The sequence below is a fragment of the Crocodylus porosus genome, unplaced genomic scaffold, assembly GCF_001723895.1.
Source record: "Crocodylus porosus isolate Cpor-Errol unplaced genomic scaffold, CroPor_comp1, whole genome shotgun sequence".
NCBI classification, from domain to species: Eukaryota; Metazoa; Chordata; order Crocodylia; family Crocodylidae; genus Crocodylus; species Crocodylus porosus.
In genome coordinates, this window is record NW_017728931.1 from 132,094,447 (window position 1) to 132,113,709 (window position 19,263).

General features: G+C 44.1%; 1 protein-coding gene across 1 annotated transcript in view; it reads left to right on the forward strand.

Moving 5' to 3' along the window:
* Window positions 1-19,263, forward strand: part of GRM3 (glutamate metabotropic receptor 3) — a 154,584-nt gene that overhangs the window by 116,226 nt on the left and 19,095 nt on the right. The window contains exon 4 of the mRNA XM_019543654.1: window positions 16,148-17,214. Coding sequence (XP_019399199.1) covers window positions 16,148-17,214 — 1,067 coding nt within the window. The remainder of the gene's footprint in view (window positions 1-16,147; window positions 17,215-19,263) is intronic.

Genomic DNA, 19,263 nt, shown 5'->3' on the forward strand with positions numbered 1-19,263 from the left:
TGGCCTGTAGCTGCCAGGCTCTTCCTTCCTCCCCTTCTTGAAAATAGGGACCACATTGGCCCTTTTCCAGTCCTCAGGGACTTGGCCCAAGCACCAGGAGTCCTCAAACAGCCGTGCCAATGGCTCCGCAATCACACCAGCCAATTCCCTCAGCACCTGTGGATGAAGGTCATCCGGGCCCACCGACTTGGACACATCTAAGCCCTCCAGGTAATCCTTAACTAGGTCTGAACTAACAATCGGGGGACTCGCATCCTTCCCGGGCCTCTCTGCGCTGTCACCCAAGAGCACCCCATTGTCAGCAGACAGGAACACGGAGGCAAAGAACTTGTTGAAGAGTTCAGCCTTCTCTCGTGCGTCCACCACCAACTGCCCTGCCCTACCCCGTAGGGGTCCAATGTTACCCTGAGACTTCTTCTTGCTACCAATATACTTGAAGAAGGACTTTTTGTTATCCCTAATCCCAAAAGCTAATCTAAGAGCCAGTGCTGCTTTGGCCTTCCTTACCAAATCCCTACAAGCTCGGGTCAGGGAGGTGTATTCCTCCTTTGTCCCTGCCCCCTACTTCCACCGCCAGTACCCTTTTTTCTTTGCCCTCAGGCCAGCCTGGATATCCGCACTCAGCCATGAAGGTTTCTTAGACCCTTTTCCCGCCTTCCTGCGCAGAGGAATTGCATCCTGCTGTGCCCCAAGGATACCCTCCTTGAGGAAGGACCACCTTTGCTGGACCCCCATACTAGCTACACCCTGGGCTCCGAGTGCCTCCCTGACTAATGCCCTGAGCACATCAAAGTTGGCCTTCCTAAAGTCACCCGCTTCTGGATGTGGAACAAAGCGAGGGGGGCCAGTCAATGAACAGGGGGGCCCCAGCTGCTGAATGGGAAGTGGTGCAGTGGCAGTATGCCACGCACCCCCTCAGGGCCTTCCCAAGTACCCCCAGGTACCCCCAGGGCATACCCCTGGTTGACAACCCCTGGATTAGATCATCAGTACTTCCTTTCTTCCTCCTTGTGTCCTAGTCCTTATGACAAGGGATTTAGCAAAATCTGCAGATTCACTAGAATCTGACATGGCCACTTCTGCTATGGCCTTCGACTTGTGACCTCTGGGCTGCCGACCGCGTGCCTTAGTGCCTCTGCCATCCCAACCCCTGTCATCAGTGCTGAGTAATTACAATGAGGCTGTGAGTACTTAACAGAATTCTCTTCTTTTTAAGTGAGGAGTCATTTTAGCTCATTCTTTCAGTCTGCAAAGACCAACTACATTTCCAATAAAGAGATAATGACTGTCTCTTAGATGGAATTCCAGCATCTTGATGAACAAAAAATCCTCTTCAGGGACTTTTTACCAAAGAAAAACGTCTAGCACCAGAAAGCTTTAGTGACTATGTTTTAGTGCCCTTCTAAGATTTCTACAACATTTTTCACCCTCAGTCTCTCCTGGGTCTATGCTTCTACCTTTAAGTAGGGAAATAAATCAACATTTTCTTTCTGCATTTTCTCCCTGGAGGTCCAGTGGTTGCTCTTGCTGTTGCTGAACTGGCTCATTGGAGCAAAACATTGAAAAAAAATGCTGTGCTGTGTGCTTTATCTTCCATTCTTGAGAGCTGAGGAATTTGCAAATATTAATAGGACACGCAATTTGCATTTTGTAGAATAAGAGACTCCAGTGAACCCTGATGCTTCTGGGAGAGGTGACATGTCACCTTGCAGCTGGGGTGTGATATGTGTGAATAACTTAAAAGCTAGCAATGGTCATCCTTTATCTCATCTGCCTTCTGTCACTGCTTATCGGTGCATGTAGCCTACCACGACAAACTGGCTGATGCAGCATTTTGAAATTAATAAGATATTTCCCTGCATGACAGCTTAACCTCCCATTTTATTAGATGTAAATTTCTAGGTGTTGCATAATTACAACTAACAGAAAGATTAATCCATAGACTACACATACCCTCACTCAGGCTCTGACTTAGCAAGATACTTGACTTAGCAGCACGTACCATGAGTGGATCTAGGATTTTCAAAACAGGGGTGCAGATGATGTGGCACATCATCACATATAACACAAGACGTATTTTTTCTCCAGTTAAAAAGAAGCTAGAAGCTTTACTAATATACTAGGGGGCTAGCATTGCATTATTCAGTTTAAGATCAAAGCAAAAAACAAAAATAAGTATTGGAGTGTGCACTTATTTGCTAGATTGTATATAATTTTTTTAAAAAATACAACATACTAGGAAAAAATTGCCAATATACTCAAAACATACCGTACATTAGTCTTGTAGTCATTATAATTAAATGTACATCTCTCATTCAGATTCACAAAACAAAATCTACATCTGAGTTAATATTACCACACCTGAATTAAGGTTTCTAGCTAGAGCTAAAACCAGTCGACAAGGCTGTAATGAAGATATTACCAGGAATGGCCAACAGATGGCAAAATTGCAGAAGAAAGGATAGTTTGAATAGTGGAAGATTGAGACCATTAAAAAGGATAGAGGGTCATTAGCACCTGTGAAGTGGAAAGAGTTTAGCAGAAATCAGGGAGATGATAATGAACCAGAACATCAATTGACTCTCTCAGCACTGCCAGTATAGGAATCTCGGTGCCCATCTCAAGCAGTTGATTTTAAAGTCTGGATGAACCAGGTATTAAAGGGGAGTGCAAATGCCCCACTGCAGCCCCCTGGCTCTGCCCTTGATGTGTACTTAAATCAGGGATGGACAATGTCTGGCCCGCGGGCCAGATCTAGCTGGCAATGGACTCCATTTCCCAGCAGCTGCTGCCCACATGGCTGGGGCTGGTTTCTTTGGAGACCCCAGCAGCAGCTGCACTGTGATAGTGCAAAGCTGGGGTTTCCATTGAGACCAGCCCCAGCAGTGCTCGCAGGGCGACGAGCTGATCCAGAGCTGCTGGGATCCTGTGGTGGTGGCAGTATGGTCATGATCAGCAGAGTCATGATCGGCAGTCTGCATGCTCTGGGCAGGGGCGTGCTGGCAGTAGATCACCACTGCAAGGAGCTGGGGCAGACCTGCAATCCGCAGTCTGCATGCCCCTGCCCATGCAGGCTGTAGATTGCAACTCTTCCCTGAGTCTGGACCACTGCTGCAAGATCCCAGCTGCTGCAGAGCAGCTCCCTGCCCTGCCATGCACTCTGCTAGCACTGCTGGGGCCAGTCTCCTTGGAAACCCCCACCCTTGCATTATCGCAGTGCAGCTGCTAATGGGGTCTCCATGGAAACTGGCCCCAGCCATGCAGACAAGGGCTGCTGGGAAATGAAATCTGGCCACCAGCCATATTCGCCATTTTGCCCACCCCTGACTTAAATTGACCTGACGTGCCCCACTGGAACTTCATTATACTGGAACCTCCTTCCTCCTCCATCTGGACTCAGCGTGTTTGCATGTACATCCCAATCACATCCCAAACACATTCGCTTTCTAGTAAGCATCATGAGATAAAATTATGGGACGACTAAGCCATTTGCATTTCCAAGTGAAACCCAGCCAACTTTCCTTTTCACCAGTCTTACATACGAGGGCTGTGTGAACCTTCGGTCACTGATTCGATTCAGTGGAGATTCGGCCAGATCCAGTGGCTGAATCTCTGAATCCAAATCAAATCAGAACCCTCCGTATCGATTCGGAGAGATTCATCAATTCGGACACAGACACAGCTTTAAATGTTTTTTCTACGTACCTCAAGGTACCAGGCGGCTCATGAACGCTGCCATGCTGGGACGCATGCCGTGTCCCACAGAAGCGCAGGGGGCTCCCCAGTGCACTTGGCAGCAGACCCAGAAGTGGACCAGAAGCACTTCCACAGTCCACTTCCAGGTCTGATCGCCAAGCTGTGGGGTGTGGGCCACCCCCCCCGTGTGCTCCCCGGTGTTACTGTGGAACACTTCCAGATTCACTGCCGAGCATGTGGAGGACCGCCCCCACCCCCCACCACCCCACTGCTCCTGTGGGACACTCCATCCACCCCAGTGTCTCAAAGTTCACAAGCCATGCTGGTACCTTGAGGTATGTAGAAAAACGTTTTAAAGCTGTGTCTATGTCTGAATCACTGATTCTCTGAATCAGCATCAAATCTTCGCATCAAATCTTCAGATTCGGATTCAGCTGAACAAATCAGGGACAGTGATCCGAATCAACAAATCAAAACACTGTCTCTGATTCAGGCTGAATCCAAATCCGAATCGAATAGGCCTGCTTTGCACACCCCTATTACATTCACTGTTTCAAGCACTGTAATTGATGTGCAAATGCACAGTCTTCTCCCTCTTAACAAGTCTATTCCCTCTTTCCATGAGGTATACACACAACGCATATAGCATTAATACATTCAAACTCTGAAGCATTCAGTAACTCTTTTCACAGATGGCTCAGTAAATTCAAGCTTCAGTTGTTTTGCAGGGACTGCACTACACCAGGACTTTATTTTCCTGTTGGAAGCACGATTTCACTTTGTAAACAGCCTGCTGATTATCAATTTACATGGTGATTGCTTAGAAATTTTTGATAGTTTCATAAAAAGCTAAATAATAGTATTGCAGTATAAGTAATTAAATCCACATCTATTCAGATTTAGGAGCTTTTGCATATCAAGTCAATTAGACAATAACAGACAGAGGGTCTATTTCAAGGTTCATTTGGTTCCACTCTCTAAGGTATGAGCTATCTAATTAAATACATTTTAGAGCACTCTCTGGAAACACCTTTCTAATCCTCCAGGTCCCCACACAGGAGAAAACGTTTTAACCGTCATCTTGCAATATCTTAATTCCTGAGTTTATTCAAATTCCCTTCAGGTTTATCCCCAGAGGCACAGATTAAGAACTGGGAAAAAAAAACGTGATAATGATTCAACCCCCAACCAATCCTCACCCAAGAGCAAATGCCATTTGTGCATAGGTTTTAATAGAGCAAGAGATGAAACATAAACTGCAGCACTGCAAGGACAGCCCTGAAAGGTATAGTGCCTCGAAAATGTGCCTCTGAGAACCTGGATATACAACATAAACTGCCCTTTATACTGGGTTATGAAAAAAAGAGCGCACACACACGTTAACACTTACAAGGCTATAACATATGAGGATCCAGTGTAGAGTAACCCTGGAGTAAAGAGCAGAGTAAAATATCTTGGAATAAGTTATATCTGTATAGGTATTGTGTGTTTGTAGTTGTTCCGGGTAGTTGTCCCCTGAATACAAGGATGTTTCCACTCCACCTAACAATGGAGTAGCATTGTAGTAGTATCTGAGATGGAAACTATCCCAGGACAATTCATCATCCATCTGCTCTGGATCCTCATGTCATTTCCATCAGTATACAAAACCAATGTAAAGAACACTGGTGTTGAATTGTTGCATGTCTAGGCCCATAGGTCCTTTCCTGCTTAGAGGGATATTTGCCAGATTTACCATAATTTATGCAAGCAGTAAATCCAACATACACTAGCCAGGGGAGCTACACCACTCAGCACATGATGTGGGGCTGAGGCTGAGCTTCTATTTATTCCCCCCACACAAACGTCTAAACTACTTACACTGGGGGGAGGAGCAAATAGGTATGTCCTGTCTCCAAAGGTCTAGCGAGCGTGTAAACGGGATTCATACTCCTTTCATTTGGCCGGACATAAAATGTAGCCCTCTTTAAACAACATTAACATTCAGGAATTGCCAAGAAAGGTCACCATCAAACTCATTTATTCACAGGGCTAAAAAGTCTCATAGGATTCTGAAATCAACCCAAATCTACACTTTTCCCCTCTGAGGTTTCAAGCTGTCACCCTAACAAGGGCCATAATTCTTCCTAATGGGATTGGGTTCCCCTTGCTTATGTTTACAAAATAACAAGTTGGCCTGAGGGAGGAGTTAGGCTGTTTAAAGTCATGCTTTAATTTCCTTTGTAATTACAACTTGATTGCTAGTATAAATTACCTTGCTTTCCTGCTGCCTTTTGTGTCAAAGTGAACAATCTTAAATTAAAAGCCTGATGTCAATCCAAATGCATTGACGTTGAAGTCTTGCAATGGGTTCATGCAGCTTATCAACTACCAGTTAAACAGAATAATTTAGATAGAATAAGACTAAGATGCATTTGATATATGCTTGGTGCCTTAGGTAAGACCATATATTAATGCAAGTTCAATTTTAAGACACTAGGAGATATTTCACAAAAACCTTAATCTTTATCAATGATCTTAATGATCCAGAGAGGTCTCTTAGGCATCTCCAGATTACTCATCACAGCACTGAAAATTTAGGTCTTAGCATCCAAATACAGTCTATAGGGGGAACTGAGCACCTCCAGTGGGAAATTCAGCAAACCCAGACACTGAGCCTAAGACCTAGTCAATAGGAAATGCTGAGCACAAAGGTGTCTCTGAATTCCTGCCCCTTTTTGGATCTTCAGTCCCCGAGCGAGTACTGCACAAGGAATCATAAACCGCAAGTACTCTTCTGAGTCTAGGTACATTTTGTGGTGGTGATGACGGTAGTGCTCAGCTTTATATACCATCACTAAAGGCCTTCCTCAGCCTGACAGAATTCACACCCTCATCTTCCACCTCCCAGGAAAATGCCTGACGAACCAGGCTGAGAACAATCTGGGCTGGTGCACCCTCTGCCCTTCCTGTTCAACCTTGCCTCTGGGCAACCTAGAATAAAAAGAGTCATGGGGCCAGAAGGAATATGATCCTGAAGGTTAGTGCTTAGGATACACAGTTTGGAGGAGGAACCCTGAGTTCTCTGAACTGTTCATGCATTTGACATTAGAAATAATCCCGGGAGCAATGATCAGAGCCCAGGTCTTCTTCTTCCCCTGTGCTGCACTGGGTGCTGAATTCAGTGCTTTCAGCGTGTGCTTGGAGTGCCAAACAGACCAACCCCTCTAGGGACTTTGGTGGAGTTAGGTGCTGCTCTGTCTTGGATGTTGGATGTGGTTTACAGACACACATAGATGTGGATTATGGCCATAGGTAGGAGTTAGGCACAAAAGTCAAAACATAGGTGCCTAAAGATCCTCGAGGTCTGAAATGCAGGCACTGAATGAATTTAATTGCCTATGCTGGAGCCATCAACTGATATTCATGACTTACATTCCACCAAAGTCCCATTTAAGGTGCCTCAGGTATCATGCTGAAACTGGCCCTACACGTCTTCTATTTTCCCTGTTTCAACCTGAAAATTCCTCAGTGAATGAGAGGTCCACCTGTGCATTTCAAAAAGTTCAGAGTAGGAAGCACTTGATCAGAAAAAGATTTCCATGGTGAGGGGTTGTCACGTAGCAACCAGCTAATGTTTTCCCAACCACAAAAGCCCCAAGGACCATGCATGCAAGAGGCCAACACATGATGGAACAGAAAACACTGTTGTCCGGCAAACTCCTCACTGCAGAAGTGGTTATTGAGTTTTCCATATATTCAGATGTTTTACATACTTGTATGGAGCTATGCTTCCTCTTTTAAGGATTCCCATAATCTTGCTAGGAGGGGCAGCTACTGCCACGTTCTTTCCAATGGAGTTGTCTGCTGGCCAAGTTGCTAGAGAACATTGCTTTTTGCGTGTACTGCAGACAGCTCATAAAAGTTACAGTCACTTTGGTCTGCAGCTGCAGATGTCTACTTTTGAGGCATGGGAGCACTGGAGCCCTGGCATGTCCAGGGACAGGCGCTCTTGAATACACACCATCACACACTGCCACTCACATGTGCCAAATTAAAAAATGCAGCAGTGAAACCACTCCGAGTCCCATCTGTCCAATGCTCTTGAGAGCAGCCACAGGCGTTATCTCTAGAGTGGCCTTATGGCCATATTGACAGGTTTAGAGAATGTGAGTGGGAGTAGGAGGGTAGGGCACCTGACCCTCTATTTCTGGACCCACCAGGGACACCGTGTAGGCATACTCTAGGGAACTAGGCTAGATACAGCTTTCCCACCTGTCTCGCCATGGATGATCCTGCAAGGATCCACAGATTCATGAAGTTGCTCTCAAGGGTAGGAAGGGGAGTAGATCAAGTGGAAATGAGTTCCCAATCAGATCTCTACACCAGTGGTTCTCAAATTTTTTTTTTCGCAGACCACTTGAAAATAGCTGAGGGTCTCGGCAGACCACTTAAACTTTTTTTTGTTCTACAAATCAAACCACACAACTCATATTTTAATATCAGTAGTCTTACCTTACAAGTACAGATGTTCTCGATTGTTCCACAGCCTTTCTGCGGACCACCTGGATGGAGCTCGCGGACCAGCCGTGGTCCACAGACCACAGTTTGAGAATCTCTGCTCTATGACAGTCGAAATATTATCAAGGTAGAAGTAAATCACATCAACCTTAGAAACCTGCTTCTAGCTCAGTCAGAATAAAGTTAAAAGCTAAACTCCTTGAGCCTTGTGCTTCCAGATCAGGTCCCACCATAGTATGAGGCCCCTGGGCAACACTATGTAAAGTGTTGTTATATTACCGAGGATCTTTCTTTCCAATGCTTTCATAAGGTATAATAAGCAGATCTCTGAAACTGGGTGGGAGAACTAACAGAAGTACAACTTTCATTTTACTTAGTGGCGTGAACAAGTATCTTGTTTCCCTCTCACATTATTTGTTGGTAGTTTTTGCAGTGCCATCTAGTGAGACTAATGGGGTTTTACAGAACTTGGCAGGAACTTCAGCACGGCATGGATCTAAGTCTCTACCTTTACACTCCCAGATTAGCTTCGTGCGGTGCACTTACTAAAGACCAGTGGAGCCAGTAGAAAACAGGGGGAGGTAGTGTTAATACGCGCAGAATGCACTCTTACACTGTTTGCGAATCACAAGGAAGCCTGCGGTTTAGGAAACAGCTGGGCTGAGAAAATGCCAAGCTGTCACTGAAGCATGTTATTAATGAGCAACCTCTGACTACTGAGTTGTGTCTCTAGTCCACACCATGCTTTGGGAAATTACATTCTGCAAACACAGAGCAGCTGTTGAGTTATATAATACAAAGAACCATCTCAGATTGAGGCATGTCTGCTATTATTTCCAAAAGGCAATGCTACAAAAGTTATTTTCTCTAAGGTTACAGTTCAATTCCATCCAGGGTCAAACACGTGCCCAAATACCTACATCCCTGTTGCAACAAGATTAGTGCTTCCACATAAGCAAAGTGTAACAGCTCACTCTAAACTGGTCAGAATGAAAGTCATCTCTCTCCTTTAGGATGTTAGTTCTCAGAAACGTCCCCCCAGTGCCTAATAAATTTAAATATTTTTCTCTTCCACTGTCTTCCTACCCACTTTGGAAGTTTCTCCACCTCATTTACCCTGTGTGTGGAACTAATCATCTTTCAGTGCAACACACAAGATCTGCTTTTAACCTAAGCTTGCTTGAATTTCCTCATCATGTAAATTTTACAACCAGCATTTTGCTCCTGAATCTGCTTGCATCGTTTGTCCCTAGCAACATCAGCATCATAACTACCTGCTCCTCCACAATATTCAATAGATGGTAATTTCAGCGTCTTTTGGGTTCTGTCATCTTCACACTTGGAAAACAAGTCACTCACCTGGTCTGAGAGTTGCCCCTTCCCCAGAATTTCTGGAGACACACAATGTCTTTATGTTAGCCGTTTACATCCCCGGGCAGGCAGAAGGAAACACATGGAAGTGACTCACCAAATACGAACTGTTCAATATTATTTTACTTTATTACCCCATGGAAGCTAATAAAATATACATAACATTGGGCTCTCCTACTGCAGTGCTGGCTGTACCTGAAAGAGCTCGTCCTCGGCCCCTCCCAGCCTGAGCCAGGGTTGATGATCAAGCAGCCGGTTCGGAGGAGGATCTGCATCCTCCGTACGCATAGACTCTGTAAACCTCTCGCTCAGTTCTACTAGTTTAGCATCATTGACTTTAGGACACAGACATGCATCACTTAGCCACAAGGCTAGAGAAAGCACTGTGTACAGTAAACTAAATAGCCCTCGTCTTGGGATGTCTGTTGCTGGTATCCTGTTAATTTGGCAGTGTAGTAATCAGAGCTTGTCTTCCTCTCTAAATTGCTTTAAATTGTGCACTGTTTTGTTAGTTTATTTATTTCATAGATTTTACTTTAATTCACTACCCTCTCCACTGATGTAACTGAGTACATAAAGCATTTGGCACAGATGTATTCCAGGACATTGCTCCAAAGAGAGTCATTTTCACTCTGCCACGGCGACACATTCAAAGAGATTAGTTACAGTAAGAAGCTAATACTTTTATAAACACCTATTTTATAGAGTGTGGTTTAAATAAAAATTAACTTTCCAATTTAGTTCTAAAGCTGAAATTAAAAAAAAAGTAAAATACCTACTCAGTGAGTAAGTCAGATGGCCTGGCATTTCCTCTCTAGGAAAAACTGCTGCTCCATTCAAAAATTATTCCTTTTATTTTATAGAATAAATGTCTATTTTATGTTCATCATGCATTCTTGCCCTTTAATTTCTTTCTGTTAATATGAGATCCTCTTCTTTGAAACAGCATGAGTTGTGTGCTGCTACGTCAGCTAAGATATGGAGATGAATACTAGGTGAAAAATGCTTCAGTGATTTTTATATATATACATATATATATACACACACACACACACATACACACACACACGTATGTATCTATGTATCTGTGTATGTCTGCATATATTATATACATATATATAATATATGCACACAGACACACATATATATGTTTATATGTATGTATGTATGTATGCATGCATGTGTGTGTGTGTATAATATATATATACTATACACATAATATATATTACACACACACACACCCCAGGGTACTCAAGGAGCTGGCGAGCATCATAGCCCAGCCTCTGGCACAGATCTTTGAAAACTCCTGGTGCTCTGGTGAAGTGCCCGACGACTGGAGGAAGGCCAACGTGGCGCCTATCTTCAAGATAGGGAGGAAAGTGGATCCGGCTAACTACAGGCCCATCAGCCTGACCTCTATCCTGGGGATTATCAAAGAGGCCATCCTATGCAGGCTAGCTGATGGCAATATCCTGAGGGATAGCTAGCATGGGTTTCTTCCAGGTAGGTCTTGCTTGACCTATCTCATTTCCTTTTACAACCAGGTGACCTATCACCTGGATAAGGGAGAAGAGATTGATGTCATATATCTTGCCTTTAAAAAAGCCTTTGATCTGGTATCCCATGATCACCTCTTGGCAAAACTGGTTAACTGCGACCTCACCACGATCCTCTGGCTGGGGAATTGTCTCCGCAGCAGGATCCAGAGGGTGCTGGTTGATAGAAGTCAATCGTCATGGTGCCCTGTGACCAGTGGGGTCCCTCGAGTCTCTGTCCTAGGGCCTTTACTTTTTAATATCTTCATCAATGATGTTGACATTGGTGTCAGCAGCAGGCTGGCCAAGTTAGCTGGTGACACCATACTTTGGGGTAAAGCGTCCACACCTGCGGACAGGAGGGTGATCCAGGCAGATCTTGACAGGCTCATGAAATGGGCAGACAAGAACCTGATAGTGTTTAACACCGAAAAATGCAAGGTTCTCCACCTTGGGAGGAAAAACCTGCAGCATCCTTGTAGGCTCGGCAGTGCTACACTGGCTAGCACTATGGATGAAAAGGACTTGGGGGTCATGATTGACCACGAGATGAACATGAGCCTGCAATGCGATGCTGCAGCTGGTAAAGCAAGCAAAACCCTGGCCTACATCCATAGATGCTTCTCGAGCAAATCCCGGGACGTCATTCTCCCACTGTACTCGGCCTTAGTAAGGCCACAGCTGGAGTACTGAGTCCAGTTTTGGGCTCCACAACTGAAAAAGGATGTGGAGAAGCTTGAGAGAGTCCAGAGAAGAGCCACGCACATGATCAGAGGTCAGGAAAACAGACCTTACAACGACAGGCTGAGAGCCATAGGACTTTTCAGTCTGGAAAAGCGCAGGCTCAGGGGTGATCTGGCAGCCACCTATAAGTTTATTAGTGGTGACCATCAGGACCTAGGGGAATGTCTATTCACCAAAGCGCCCCAAGGGATGACAAGATCGAATGATCACAAACTTCTCTGCGACTGTTTCAGGCTGGACATAAGGAAGAACTGCTTCACTGTCCAAGCCCCCAAGGTTTGGAATAGACTGCTGCCAATGGTGGTTCAAGCACCCACTTTGAACGCCTTCAAGAGACATTTGGATATCTATCTTGCTGGGATCCTATGACCCCTGCTGACTTCCTGCCCCTGGGGCGGGGGGCTGGACTCGATGATCTTCTGAAGTCTCTTTCATCTCTGATGTCTATGAAATCTATGAAATCTATATGGTGGTCTATTATAAATATACCTGCTGATGCTATTTTTATATATATATATATATATATAAATAAAAAAATAAAATATAAATAACATAGACCATCCAATGGATCCATTTGTAGTCTCACATTTTCCATATTCACATTGAATTAAACATTTTATTCAGTGACTCACTCCCTTATCCAAAGGACCGTAATTTATTTTTCTCCATCAACCTCCACTAAAATAGCATTGATCTGTCTGTCTGTAACTAGGTGCAAGGAAAGAAAATGAATGATGTTTACAAACTACCTGGCAAGCACTTTTCTACGCACTTACCTTTAAGCAGGAGAATGGCTCCAAGAAAGTCAACCAGATGCAGGTTTCAAGTTAAGCACCAGCATAGATACTTATAGAAGAGGGGGCTTCCCCTTCGCTAGGCTGTTTAACAATGCATCAGGCTGTCTAAATCCGTGGCTGATTGGAAGTATTTAGATACACATTTAAAACGTATTCTTTAATGTTGTTAATCCCATTTCTAGCCACATGGCAGGCCTCGGGCTTGATACTGCAAGGTGCTGATAATTTTAACCTTTAGTCAGCTAAGCATGCACCTAGCCTCAAGCATGTTACTGGTTGTATAATCACCTGCCTTGAGTCAAATAGGTGACATTATTCTCAGCCCTTGAGAACAGTTGCTCACCTGAGGCTCACCTCAATAGGAGTTGCAGATACCCGGCATTTTGCAGGATTTCGCCCAACTTTCACGGAAGCTGGGTGAATAAACAGGCTGCTAAAACTGAACGGGTACTAAAAGCTTCCACATGAATACTGAAGTAAGACAGTGGTAAGGACGACAACACATTATTGAAGAGTTGTTAAGTGCAGCATTATGATTTTATTTTAAAGCTGCTCCCGGCTGGGAAAGTGTGTTGGTGGAGGGGGAAGGAACTGGTTTAATTTTCCTTCCTGTTGACTTACATTTAACTGTAACTGCTTGAGTCATGGAGACCATCTTGTTCCTGGGAGCACAGGCAATTCTCGGGATGGTTTTGCCACCTTTATTCTGCAAGGGATATCATTGGGCTAGATTTTGACAGGAGCTACATGCCTACAGAGGTGAACAGCAGAGAATTAGAAATCTCGTCATGAAGGTATAACTTCATGGGTTACCTGGGCCTTGGATGTAGCTGCCTCACATACCTGCTTACAGCCGGGGTAAAAAGGTGACTGGGCAGAGACTGCTGAAGGGCCAGGGATGGAAAGAGTCCTGGATGTGAGCCCCGCACTCTGCCAGCCGGCACTGCTGAGTAATTTGCAGCTGGGATAGATCCATAGTGAATAACTAGTGCCCTGCCGCTCCTCAGGACAAAGAGAGGACGTGTCCCACCAACTCACAACCTCTTTCCTCTTAGGCAGGGGCAGTTTATTCACTACCCTGTTGTTTGGGCCTCCACCCAAAGTCATCATTTTTTCAAATGAAATCAGAGGGCGTAGCTGCAGAGCAAGGAGCTGTCGCACATGCTTCAAGGTCCCAGAATTGTGCTCTGGGTTGTCTGAAAAATAACATCCACTACCTGCATGAACTCTAAAAGGAAACAGATTGCAAGCCAGAGGGAGCAACTGCATCTTTATATGGCACTGTTCATGTTCATAAGAGGCTGATATAATCAAACCTGTGATGCAGTTGCAACATGAGGCTGGGGAGGGGGACATGATTTGTTCCAGCAGTGACAATGGAACCACTTCCATAACCAGAGACACTAGGATCGAAAACGCTTTTATTGCCTAGCAGTGGTAAAAACACTTCTGGTTCCTGCCAGTGATGCTGTTCACCTTGTGTGCTACAGCAAGCTGTACAATAAATCACATGGTAAATACAATTTCCTCTTACATTTTTAATAATTCTTCATTCCCTCTGCATGAGGAAAAAATGAAACTCTCCAGAGTTTTAGCAGTCTAAAGTGCTACACTATTGATTCCCCGTAGAAGGTCACAGTTCCAGCCTGTGTGTTTTTATCTATTCTCCCACTGAGGTGTGGGACCAAAACAGTCCATGCTGGGCAACTTAACACAAGAGCAATGTAAAAAAATCAATACACCCGACCAAAGTATGATGGATACCTAACATTTTAGGGCAGACGAAGAAGCACATAAAAAGACAAGGCAGGAAATGGTTGAGGAATTTATAATTACTGTACATCATACCCTCAATCAAACCCTTAAAAAATAATCCTATATTCAACTTTATTTGAGACTGTCAAGCTCCCAACTGCTTCTTACAGATCTGACCAGCTAAAATCCTTTCTGTCCTGCAGGGTGAATTCCACTGAATAACAATGAGCACCTGTCAAAACCAATACCCTTTCCTTCAGGACAATGGGAAATTTGAAGGGTCAGGATTATGCACATAGTGGTGATACCACAGGAATTTGAATGTTGTGGATGAAATTACCTTCCTGTCTTTTCATTAAAACTTTTCCAGTATGTTCAGTGTTTTAAAGCAAAGTGCAGTAGTCTAGCTACTTTTCCAGGAGTAGGCATGCTTATATTTGCCATCCTATTTGATGGCCTTCTTTCATGCACAAGCCATGAGGGCACTTTCCTCCTGTCTTTATCCAAACCATGCGAGATGAGGCCCTTTCACATGAGGAGGGGCTCAGCATAGGGGACAGGGGTGGTAAATACCATGTTTTGCCTCTAAGGTCACTGGAAACACACACCCAGGTGAAACGTGATTTTGAGCAGGACTCATCTCTTTAACAAATTTTGCATTAGAATATACGACATCCAAAGCATTGCTTCATAATTAATTTATTTGTTAAATCATTTATGTTCAAGGTAAACAATAAAGAAAAATCAGAAATGGTAATTGTTCGTGCATACTTCCAAATAACACAGTAGCAGATAGCCAAGAAATAGCGTATTCTATGCAAAGACATTAAATGTGAGTTCTGGTAGTTGAGGTCATTTTTGTCATCAACACAAATCAAGCATACTTCAAAACTATTTGGTGACATCTACAGCCTAGGTAACAAACCATAGGTCCATTGGTTTTAATAAACCTATTTACACAAGTGAAGGATGTGACCCACTTTGTGTAGAGTTATAATGGGCATGAAACTGAGGAATCTTTTTTTTAATCAAATTTGAGATGCTGTTGTAAATTTAGGTAAAAGAATCTTTCAGTGATAATACCACATTTTTCGATCCTTAAATGCAGAGGTAGAGATGAGTCAGACTATTGACATATTTCAAATGCACGTTGGAAAGAACTGCCAAATGCAAACTGCTTCTAGGCCAGTATGTCTTAGTTCATGGGCTAAAAAGGATCTTTAGAGACGTCCTTGAGAAAGACATATTTTTATATCAAGAAATTGGGGTGGAGAAAAAAGATGTCTCTCATAAAGTACTGTGCAATTCAGACAGCATGGGTCCTGGTGTAGTTTTAGCCTGGTGACCCATGTGCATTGATTGCTTCAATACTTTAGACCAGCTTGTAACACAGAATCATCATCATCATCACCTCCACTGCAAGAAAGAGCTGGAAATATACTGTCGTAGGCCATTACCATTGAAAGTTCATGCCTCTTTTCACTAGAAACATTGCTTTCTCTAGACATATAATAAAATCTCAGAGCTGACCTTGATGTCCATATCATTGGGATATTCTTTATTAGCTGTTCCTTAAGCAAGAGCCGCTACCCAAAGGAAAATTTCTCAGTTGATGTTTTGGCTCAAAATACCTTGCTCATTGTAAATTGTCTAAAAGGCTGCCAGTCTTCTCTGATATATATGCCAGGAAACGGAACAGGAAATGACTTGGGGGTCATGCTAAATTTCCTCTCTTTCTGTTTTCCACAGCTCCATTCAATCCTTCCAGTGCTGCAGACAGCATGGTCAAGTTTGATGCTTATGGAGATGGCATGGGCAGATACAACGTGTTCAATTTCCAGTACACAGGGGGCAGATACTCCTATGTGAAGGTTGGTCACTGGGCAGAAACCTTGTCACTCGATGTAGACTCAATTCAGTGGTCCAGAAGTTCAGTCCCCATTTCCCAGTGTAGTGACCCCTGTGCTCCTAATGAGATGAAGAACATGCAGCCAGGAGACGTCTGCTGTTGGATCTGCATTCCCTGTGAGACCTTTGAATACTTGTCTGATGAATTTACCTGTGCAGACTGTGGCCCTGGGAAATGGCCCACTGCTGACCTGACTGCCTGTTATGACCTACCAGAAGACTATATCAAGTGGGAAGATGCCTGGGCAATAGGTCCTGTTACCATTGCATGTTTGGGCTTTATTTGTACCTTCATGGTTGTAGCTGTCTTTATCAAGCATAACAACACTCCTCTGGTCAAAGCCTCTGGTCGTGAACTATGCTATATATTACTTTTTGGGGTGTTCCTCTCCTACAGCATGACCTTCTTCTTCATAGCTAAGCCTTCACCAGCCATTTGCACCCTGCGTCGCTTGGGGCTGGGAAGTTCCTTTGCTGTTTGCTATTCTGCCCTGCTGACAAAAACGAACTGCATAGCCAGAATATTTAACGGTGTAAAGAATGGTGCTCAGAGGCCTAAATTCATCAGCCCCAGTTCTCAGGTCTTCATCTGCCTGAGCCTCATCTTGGTACAGATTGTGGTGGTGTCAGTGTGGCTCATACTGGAGTCCCCTGGCACCAGACGGTACACTCTTCCCGAGAAAAGGGAGACTGTCATATTGAAATGCAATGTCAAAGATTCCAGTATGTTAATCTCCTTAACGTACGATGTAATCCTTGTAGTCTTGTGCACTGTGTATGCCTTCAAAACAAGGAAGTGCCCAGAGAACTTCAACGAAGCCAAGTTTATCGGTTTTACAATGTACACAACATGCATCATTTGGCTGGCCTTCCTCCCCATATTTTATGTGACGTCAAGTGACTACAGAGTAAGTCTTTGGACATTTGTTTCCCCTAAATTGTGTGCATCACTTAAGCAAGGGCCTGTCATTTGCTAAAAGTGTCTTACACTTTGTGATCTCCAGCGCCCTTTACAAACAGCTGCTTTTCATTGTTAATGCACAGCTAAGCAACAAGATACACCAGCTATTGCTTTACATGGAAATGTTGTACTTCTAAGCAAAGTATGGACTTCTTCTGAATTACGGATATACAATGTGTACAGTACTAATCAGGTGATGGAAGTAGTCGCACATGGGTAAAATATTCACGCACCAGCACATACCAGTCAGAGTTATAAGAGATCAACCTAAAGCTTCAGAGGGGCAGGGTTTTAACTAGAAGATTGAAGTAGAAACTATAGCCGTCCAAACCCCAAAACGTGCATTTTTCCAAGAAATGCAGCCATTTCAAGATCTGGTTTGAGTCTTGTTCTAAAGATTTTTTTTTTTTCAATTTTTGTCATATTTTAATTAAATAAAAATCCTAAATGGAAAATCACTTCAAATTTTACAAATTACAATATTATGTTCCAAAAATTATAACATAGATTATTTGAATGTCAGTGAAATGCCTTTTTCCTTTATTTTAAATGTGGAAATCAATATGTCCCTGCAGCAAATCTGATTTCAACAAAACAGCATTTTCTGATTAAAACATTGTCGGATTTTTTTTCCCCAGATCTATTGGAATCTTTATGTTTCCTAAGAGGAGGGTTGGGGGTATTAGAGGTAGTCTTTGGAACTATATTCATGGTCTTCATTCAAATTGTTATCCAAAGATTTTTTTATCAGACTAACAGGAAAGGAGGAGGAATTAGTAGGTATATAGGCTTGGCTCCAGTGCGAGGTACTCATTCTGGTCCTGAGAGTCGTGGGGAGAAGAGCTCCCTGGAGAACAGGATGAATAAAGGGATGTCTAGGGGGATAAGGTACCCCAGGGGGCTGGTAGGGATTGGGAAGGATCTTCTCTGTGGTGAGTGTACACAGGTGGGTTGGTTATTTTTGGTGAAGTGTTTATATTGACCATTTTACCTGCTGTATGGGAGGTAAGAGGCCACAAAGGGATGCCCTGAAGAAGGTGCTGTTGATAGTTTGGCTTTACAGGGACAGGCAGCCCTGAAAAGCCTGAGGCTCTAAGGGTATTTATATAGGTGCTCCGGGAGAGTGGGGAAGGCGGAGCACATCAATTAGAAATGCTCCAAGAGCCACTTGAATTAAAGCGCCCAGAGCATCTTATGCATCAGCGTCCCCATGCTTCAAAATGGCAGCAGGGGCGCTTTTTCTAAAGCTTGAACGAGTTTTAGATAAAGCTACTCTGCTGCCATTTTGAATTGCAGGGACGCTGATATATGAGATGCTGGAGGCTGCTGGAGCATGGTCATTACCATGACTTGTTATCGAAGACTTGGTTCATCGATTAATCAAGTCTGCTCCGACATGCTGTAATTACAGCACCTTGGAGCAGCCTTGCTGCTCATCTGTAGGCACCATAAGTGTTTTTAGTTACTAGGCTCAGGGCCTGGCCCAGTGGATGAACGCAAGGCTAAGGGGGCTTGGTAGAGAGAGAGATTGGGAGAGTGCCATGGCTGAGGCCAGTCAAGAAGAGCAATGCCTTGCTCAGGGTAGAGACTGGGCGCAGACAAGGCCGCCCAATGATAAGCAGGGCAAAAGGATGCTCCCCAGGAGCATTCTGGTACTCTGAGGGCAGCCTCCCCAGTCTACATTTACTTTCCAACAATGTGTGGCCAATCAGGCAGTAGCCTGTGAGGCCAGAGTGGCTGGAGGCATGACAACGGTCCTCAGAGGTGGGTACTGTCATGCAAGGGAGTACATAGTGGCTTTTATTAACACAGTCTTGATGTTCCCACAATATTAGGCACATTTCTAATTCCTCCCCACCCCCATCAACCTAGGAAAGATATTTCATAGATTTCATAGACATCAGGGCTGGAAGGGACCTCAGGAGATCATCGAGTCCAGCCCCCTGCCCAAAGGGCAGGAAGTCAGCTGGGGTCATAGGATCCCAGCAAGATAAGC